Raw genomic sequence first — 9,309 nt, 5'->3', positions numbered from 1 at the left:
GAGATCGTTGCCAGTGCCCCTGGACTGGCTTGTGCGGGTGGCACATAAAAGACACCATTTCGAGCGTGGCCGTTTTCGTGCGGGTGACACGTAAAAGCACCCACTACACTCTCTGAGTGGTTGGCGTTAGGAAGGGCATCCAGCTGTAGAAACTCTGCCAAATCAGACTGGAGCCTGGTGTTGCCATCCGGTTTCACCAGTCCTCAGTCAAATCGTCCAACCCATGCTAGCATGGAAAGCGGACGTTAAACGATGATGATGATGATGATGATATATATATATATAGATGACAGGCTTCTTTCAGTTTTCTTCTACCAAATCCACTCACAAGGCTTTAGTTAGCTCGAGGCTACAGTAGAAGACACTTGCCCAAAGTGCCACATCGTAGGACTGAACCCAAAACCATGTGTTTGGGAAGCAAGCTCCTAACCACACAGTCACATATTTATTTATTTATTGGAAATGGTTTAATTATAAAGGTTAAACTGTGATGATGGTTTTTGCAGGCCATCTGGGACTGAGAAATTTGAGATTCAGTTTAAATATCAGTAAAGACTGCAGGAAAAATATCAGCAAGAAAGGAATTTCAATGGGTTGATTATTCCAAGGAAGACATATTGAATGGGTGATTTACTTTGGGGAGCTCAGAGAGAGGAACACAGTGTATATCATGTAGGGTTTGATGAGAAGGGTATACAGCTAGCGAGATCAGAGAAGTAGAAGCTGTAGTTGTAACGTCTACAAGTCCAAGGTTGTACTGTATTGACAAATGTGTATTTCTCAGTCAGTCAGAAAGCATTCCTTTGGACGTAGCATAGGATGTTCATATGTGTAACAATAAAATCATCCCAAATGTAGAAGCTATATTCTATTGAGGGCTTCACCTGAGTTTTATAGGGAGTCAACAACCCTTTGGAACAAAAGTATTTTTTGGCCCTGAAGAAGAAGATTTATCAACTGGACACAATCGTTACTGATTTGAATGTCTGCTCACCGGGAGAAGTTGTAAATGATTGTGTGGCCTAGCATATACAGTGACTCAGGGGTTTAACTGCATTTTACCCAAAAAGGTGAGAGAGAGGATCATTTCTTTGCATAACTATTCAGATGAAGGAGTCAAGATTGCTTCAAACCATGTTCATTGTGACAGAGTAAATTTGATGTGAAGTGTTTAGATTGCAAGTAGATAATGGCTGTGTGCATATACATGTGTCAACGTGTATATGCAATAATTGCCTGATTATATAATTTTGTAGTTAAACTGAATGTGTAGATTGACAAATGTGGATTAATGTTTTATCTTATAATTATAGAGAAAAATATTTGCCGAGGAAATAAAATTAAACTGGTTTTTATTTATTTATTTATTGTCATGCCAATCAGAAAGATTAAAATAAACAAAAACAGCAAAGCAAATACAAGATAGCTAAAGTCATCAAAGTAATTTAGTAAAAACAGCACAAATCATTGTAATTTTAATAAATCACTGTCATAAAAAAGTAATTTGACTGGGTATCAAAATAAATTATAATAAACTACATAACTATAGGCACAGGAGTGGCTGTGTGGTAAGTAGCTTGCTTACCAACCACATAGTTCCGGGTTCAGTCCCACTGCGTGGCATCTTGGGCAAGTGTCTTCTACTATAGCCTCGGGCCGACCAAAGCCTTGTGAGTGGATTTGGTAGACGGAAACTGAAAAAAGCCTGTCGTATATATGTATATATATATATATATATATGTGTGTGTATATGTGTGTTTGTGTGTCTGTGTTTGTCCCCCTAGCATTGCTTAACAACCGATGCTGGTGTGTTTATGTCCCTGTAACTTAGCGGTTTGGTGAAAGAGACCGATAAAATAAGTACTAGGCTTACAAAGAATAAGTCCCGGGGTCGATTTGCTCGACTAAAGGCGGTGCTCCAGCATGGCCGCAGTTAAATGACTGAAACAAGTAAAAGAATAAAAGAAAAAAGGAATAACTATTTCAATAATTCACATTTGTTGAAAACTAAAATAAAATCTACCCAGAAATATGCAAGAAAAATTACATGCCATAAAAATGTCAAGTGTATTTTAAAAATATACTGGAGGTGTCATAAAAAAAATCTATAAGTTTATTTGTGAAAAAAAACAAAACATTGCAACCAACAAATCCAACGATGATATTTCCACTGCTTTTCAAAAGTGGAATTGTCCTAAGTCAAATGACTCTAATACATGAATATTCTAAACAAACATATGTGAGTTTTTAAATAAAACCAGAAACCATTTGGGTGATGTTAAAAATTCCAACTGGCTCAAATATTTTTTATTTAATCAGGATAGGCAAAGCATCTGACAGATTTTTCATTTTAAATTTCATTTTGGGTTTTACATATTTTTAACAAATTTTCTCTTTCCAGTTTTGAATGATTATTATTGAAGTAAAGTTAGATTTATTGATTTATAGTGTCAAATCTAACATAAACAAATTCAGCAGTCTATATCATCATCATTGCCATCAGCATCGTCATTTTACATTCCTGTTTTATACTGGATTGGGTTGACTGGGTCAACACAGACTGCATTTTTTATTTTTTTATTTGAACTTCCTGTTCTCCTTGCCAGATTAGGAGGCATGTCTTGCTTGCACATTCCACACATACACAGACATATATACACACATAAATGTGTACGTCCATGTGTGTGTGTGTGTGTGTGTGTGTGTATATATGCAGTTAGTCGAAAGCTTCCCAATGGGACAGCATGTAGCATAAATTGATTATCACTGTTTTCTCACTTTTTTCTTTTTCTTTTTACTTTTATTTTGCTTTACTTTTTTGCTCTGATGAAATTCCACAATTCAAATTGGTATAATTAATTACTTACAATGATAACTATTATTATTATTATTGTGGTGGTTAGGCCTGGGAATCATGCTAACAGAAACAGCTGTAAGTTGAGATTCTGTCTCTTTGTAATTAATCAATAAATGATAATTGGTGTAAATTAATTGTTATTCATCAATATTATCTCCATTTTCTGTTTTCCTTAAATATTGATAAACTTCCATTTATTCTTGCCATTACCTTTTATTTCTGAGCATTAATACCAATGCTTATGATCAAATATAGGTAATACACCAGTTGATTCATAAGATACAAGTATCCCTTAAATGGTTGTTATAACCTCTAACTTAACTCACCTATATATATATATATATATATATATATATATATATATATTCGTCCTATGTTTTGGACTGCCATGTTGACTTGGCGATAGCTATTAATATCCAGTACTGCTGCCATAGTCTCCTTTAGAGAGACTTAGAAATATCAATATCTCTATTCCTGAAAACCAGTGGATGTATTCCACTGAAATTAGATAAATAACCTTCGTACAGATGGTCAGTAGCGACGCCTGCTGGGTTTGGCTGCTCTGCATTGACAAGGGGCAATACCCCGAAACTAGTCTGCAGATGCCAAACCAGCAAGGGGAAGCTGCTGACCTCCCCTGTTTGAAGTTTATAAAGAACACAGGTTCATGTGTCGCATAGCTAGCTAGAGGCGATGGCTTCTTGGAGCTAATCAATGGCAGCATTCGTCCTATGTTTTGGACTGCCATGTTGACTTGGCGATAACTATTAATATCCAGTACCGCCGCCGTAGTCTCCTTTAGAGAGACTTAGAAATATTAATATCTATATATATATATATCTACATACATAAATGGAGTTAAACGCAGGTGTTTGGCACTGACATTGGCCACGAATATGATTTCACTCAGTTCAACAGGATTTCACAAGCAAGGCATATTGCCCAACCACTGAAGGCTGCTTTTAATGGAACAGTTACACAACACTGGCATTGGCCATGACTATGATCTCACTTGGCTTGACGGGTCTTTTCAAGTACACCATATCTCCAAAGGTCTCAGTTGCTTGTCATTGTCTCTGTGAGGCCCAACATTCAAAGATCACGCTTCACCACCTCGTCCCATGCCTTCCTGAGTCTACCTCTTCCACAGGTTCCCTCCACCACTAGAGTCTTCATCCATATGCATCACATGACCATACCAGTGCAGTTGTCTCTCTTGCATACCACATCTGATGCTTCCTATGTCCAACTTTTCTCTCAGGATGCTTACATTCTGTTGTGCATGCACACTGACATTACACATCCAGCAGAGCATACTAGCTTCATTTCTTACAAGCCTACACATATCCTCAGCAGTCACAGCCCATGCAAGGAGTATACCTACTGTTCCCTACCCAGAAAATCATATGCCTATGTTCTTTGCTGTGAGGGACATGAAATACAAAATCTGTATATATGTATACATGCAAAACAAGAGAAAGCAGAAGGTGGAGACTTTCAGATGATGAATTTTTAAGTATAAATATATAGATATTTATATTAATAGGTCCAACATACACAGAGAAAATTAACGGGGTGAAAGAAAGGTATTATAAGCCCAACAGCTGTTTCTGGGGGCTCAGAGATCCATAATAATGTTGGTAGATGTAGTTCATCACAACATGCAGCCATATGGATGCAATTAACATCAGATAAGATGAGCCTCTATCATCAGGATAGAGATCTTACAATTCAGATCTTAATGCATTATTAAGATACAATATTATATTCTCCTATTAGCCAATTTTCCAATCAGTTTTATATCAAGAGTTCAAGAGTTAGATAGTCCTGGCAATCATCAATCACAAAAGGCTGAAAGGAAAGGTATGGCATGACTCTTTCCACAGCTGTTGTAAAAAATTGTGAATGAAATCACTCAGGTCAAATCCCCTGGAAGAAAAAACTATTTTAATTCATTGAAATTATACCCCTTGTTTTGGGAGCAAAAAGAGTTACTACTGTATGGAATATATTTACTTGTAGGGTGGATTTAGGGCTGGAGTGAGGGCAGGGTGTGTTTGAGATGTGGAAGAGTGAGAATAGGGGTTGGTGGGAGATGATTAATTTTAAAATCATGTGTGGTTGTGTACATGTATAATTGAATGTGTGTGTGTGTGTATGTATCACAGTTGGGTGACGCGACCTTATATTAATTCCTCAGATTTTAGTTAAGGAGAAACCCAATGGGCTGCTTCAATACTTATATTCATGGTGTGGTTGCTAGAGCACATTTGTGCTCATGAGGGCAGTTTAGGTATGTGCCCAGATGGAGAGAATTCTTTATCATGATCCTTTTCTCAGCCAAGTAGAGCTTGTGTCTCCTACTGCTGTTAAAATAAAGTTTACACTTTTCTAGTATCCTCCACTTAATGTCATAATGTGCAACATTTTCTTTCAATATCCATATATGTCTTGCTAGCGATGTGACAGTTTGCCTCTCTTGCACATTATTTTACTGAATTTGATTGTAAAGGTCATGCTTGTGTATTCCTACACATCCATCACTCCACTGGGATCCTTTAATCTCAACCTCATATGCAATGGTTTCTGTATTCCAATGGTTGTTAAGTGGACATGTGGTGTTACCTCTGCATGAACAGCCTTCCTCTGTTTGGCCTCTTTACTAGTATTTTCTTGATGCTAGGAACACAACTAAAAGTATCTTTAAGGGCTGTCTATTACATATTTTCCTATTACATATGAGTCCAGGGAAAGTGTCTATCAGTTAAAGTGGCTCCTGTCTACACAAGTTTTTACATTCAGGGAAATGGAGGTGCACACACACATACTCACATATACATGTACATAACCACATGTGATTTTAAAATTAGCCCTATCCCACCATTTCCTGTCTTCACTCTTTCTCTGCATCTCTACTCCATCCCACCTCCACCCCAGGCACCAACCTCAGAAGATCAGAATGATCGGTGATATGTGGTGTTCAAGAAGACTCACCTATTTGGGAGAAACTGAAGTTTTTGAAGTATAATGTCTATATACACAATTGAATTACTTGTCTAATTTCCTTAACTTGTCTAATTTCCTCTTCATCCCCACTCCCAATTTCTTTATCACTGATCTCTTTATTGCTAACCTAAGTGCCGCTGTTGTTAAATACAGGTAAGATTACATATTTCATCATCTTTTCTGTGATGCCTGTTATCTTTTCTCATTACTTGGAACCGTTTTGAGCTCCATCCTTCATTTTTAACATTGTCCATTCTCTACTCCCATTTCATATTGAATGCCCCACCTTTCTATGCTACCAAATCATCTCTCTCTTTTCTTCTCCACTGAATCACTTCCTGTTGACTTGATACTGTTACTATAGATCTCTCATTGTCTCCATGGTCCCTATCCAATGAATAATGTAAAACCAAGTAAAGAAGAATTTATAATGCTACATGAACAACTTGTATGTTTCATACCATAATAGTTTTGCTATTTCCTCCAAGAGCATTCTTCAGTAATTTAGTAAGTACAGAATCCATGTAAGGAACTAAAATAAAATAAAAATAAATTAATAATTAACCATTAGAAAATCATTCTCCTTTAATGCAAGTAATTTAAAAATCACTTATAATTTGTGAACAACAATGTGTTGGTTAAATATTTTGAAATGTAAGGTAGCAATCTTTTTTTTAAAGCCCAGACTGCCACTCAGCAATTATCTTACATTGTAAAAAATATTCATAGAAGCTGCCTTTTTAAAAACTGTGATTCTAATCTCATCATTTTTCAAGTTAGCAATGTCTTGTGTACTAAAACAGTGAAACTAAATTAGTTATATTTATATGCCTTTTTAGTGCATCCCAAATAATTCAGGAAATCCTTTCAAGAAGGAGCTATTTTATATAATATAATATTATAGACTTTCTTTTATTAAATCCAAGGTAGCTGATTGGCAGAAGTAGAAGAGCATGTATCATCATCATCATCATCGTCGTTTAACGTCCGCTTTCCATGCTAGCATGGGTTGGACGATTTGACTGAGGACTGGTGAAACCAGATGGTTACACCAGGCTCTAATATGATTTGGCAGAGTTTCTACAGCTGGATGCCTTTCCTAACGCCAACCACTCAGAGAGTGTAGTGGGTGCTTTTACGTGTCACCCGCACGAAGGCCAGTCAGGCGGTACTGGCAACGGCCATGCTCAAAATGGTGTATTTTTATGTGCCACCCGCACAAGAGCCAGTCCAGGGGCACTGGCAATGATCTCGCTTGAAGTTCCTTACACATGCCGCGGGCACAAGTGCCAGAAAGGTGACGCTGGGCACAGGTGCCATCACAATTTCGCTTTCGCTTGCCCCAATATGGATAAAGCAAAACATTTAATCTATTACAGATAAATTAATATAATTTAATTGTTTACCTTTAGTGTTACCTCCATTTGCCTTTTTGGCCAAGGCAGATATGCAGTTACCTAAAGTAAAGAGTGACTTGTTAATTGCAGCACCTTCTTTAAGTCTGTCACCTGTTGCACCTGTACTAGAAGCTCGTTCACTAGAAAAGAAACCATATAGCAGAATATATCAGAATTAAATTTTCTTTTTTATTTTAAATAAGAGAAAAGCAAATAAAGACTAGTGAAAGTTAATAGTGTGTTAATACTCTTTTACTTGTTTTAGTTATTTTATTGTGGCCATTCTGGGGCGCCATCTTTTAGTTGAAAAAAGCAATCCTTGGACTTATTCTTTGTAAGCCTAGTACTTATTTTCTCAGTCTTTTTTGCTGAACTGCTAAGTTACAGGGACATAAACACATCAACAACAGTTGTCAAGTGGTGGGGGGGGGGGGACAAACACAGACACACATATACAACAGGCTTCTTTCAGTTTCCATCTACCAAACCCACTCACAAGGCTTTGGTCAGCCCTAGGCTACAGTAGAAGACACTTGCCCAAGGTGCCATGCAGCAAGACTGAACCCAGAATCATGTGGTTGGAAAGCAAGTTTCTTACCTCACAGCCACGCTTGTGCCTATACTATCTTTTTAAGATAATTATTTTAGGATTTGAATTTACAAAACTAGAATCAAATCTTTTATCTAGACTAATTCTTCAAATTTCTTCATAACAATTATCCATTGCTACCTCCACCAATATCAACACCATCATCATCATTCTTTTATTCTTCCAAGCATTGGTTGACAGGGTTGTCCCAACACAGAACCTTGACATTTATTACCTCCCCTTACTTTCCTCTTTCTTAGGCCCTTTCCATTTGAACTACTGGACATTTATTGGATCTTTCTGATTTGGCGGACACCATTTTTTTATTTAGTTTTTATTTAGTGTGTTTTCTACCGAAACACTTTAAAACTTCATATACTTGTATATTTTGTCTTATAGAACAGAGAAAAATTTTTATATTCGAAGTTATTTCATGTTAAAAACTGTCGTATTTCGGTAATTTCAACCAATCACTGACATCTATTCAGCTGAATACAGTTACTGCTGTTCTTTGTCAACAATAATTTGTAGCGGTGTATATATATCATTAGTCCCTGGTAATCCTTTTGAATTAAGCACCAACCCTAACACTAACTCTAAAACCCAAACCCTAACCCTAAAACTCTAAAGCTAAAACCAGTACAAACGCATGAACGATGTCATAAATAACGATACCGCCGATAGTTGTTGTTGACAAACAACGGCAGTAATTTCATTCAACGGAAAAGGTCTCATTACACCGCCAGAACGTCTTGTTGACAAACCACAGCAGTAATTGTTCTCACCTCAATAGACGTCAGTGATTGGTTGAAATTACCGAAATATGACAACTTTTAACATGCAATAACTTGTAATATAGAAACTTTTCTTAACAAGGCTAAGAGAAAAAGATGTTTTATATGACACATTCTACCAGTATCCCAAGTTTAAAAGTGTTTCGTTAGAAAACAAATGGTGTCCGCCAAATCAGAAAGATCCCATTTATTCAACCAACTGTCATCCTATATAGAAATCATATGACTAACAACAGTTATCTTCTCTTTTGCACAGCACACTTGATATTTCTGATCCCTAATTTTGTCTCACCCTACCTATTTCTGCCTTTCATGCACACTGTTATTACACATCCAGAAAAGCAGGCTTATTTTCTTCCTTTCCAGCCATTCAAAACCATATTTCACCACTATTCAATATCGAATTTCACATATAAATGTCATATAATCAGCACTTTAGTCAGAGAGAGAAGTTATTTGTTGCTAGTAGAGGTAATATTTCCCTGATCTATTTTCCTCCTCATCCTTATTTGTTTTATTGTTTTTGCTACAACTCTCTACATTGCTTATTAAGTCATCTAGATCAGGGGTTTTCAAACTTTTTGACTTGCAGACCCCTTTATATTTCAGGCTTTACCTTTGAGATTTAAATGATGGATTGTTTATTTCTAGAATGGCATTGTAGAG

The 9,309-nt window shown here is 36.7% G+C and overlaps 1 protein-coding gene across 3 annotated transcripts in view; it reads right to left on the bottom strand.

Annotated features, from left to right (window-relative positions):
• The window catches only part of LOC106872608 (kinesin-like protein KIF28P), an 85,742-nt gene that overhangs the window by 48,202 nt on the left and 28,231 nt on the right, over nt 1-9,309 (bottom strand). For all 3 annotated transcript variants that reach the window (XM_014919644.2, XM_014919646.2, XM_014919647.2), the window contains 2 exons: nt 7,270-7,400; nt 6,325-6,395 (listed from right to left, as the gene is read on the bottom strand). In XM_014919644.2, coding sequence (XP_014775130.1) covers nt 6,325-6,395; nt 7,270-7,400 — 202 coding nt within the window. The remainder of the gene's footprint in view (nt 1-6,324; nt 6,396-7,269; nt 7,401-9,309) is intronic.

The sequence above is a fragment of the Octopus bimaculoides genome, chromosome 9 (genome assembly GCF_001194135.2).
Source record: "Octopus bimaculoides isolate UCB-OBI-ISO-001 chromosome 9, ASM119413v2, whole genome shotgun sequence".
Taxonomy (NCBI): domain Eukaryota; kingdom Metazoa; phylum Mollusca; class Cephalopoda; order Octopoda; family Octopodidae; genus Octopus; species Octopus bimaculoides.
Note: the sequence above shows the minus strand (reverse complement) of the source record. Positions and strands in the feature narration are given on the sequence as shown.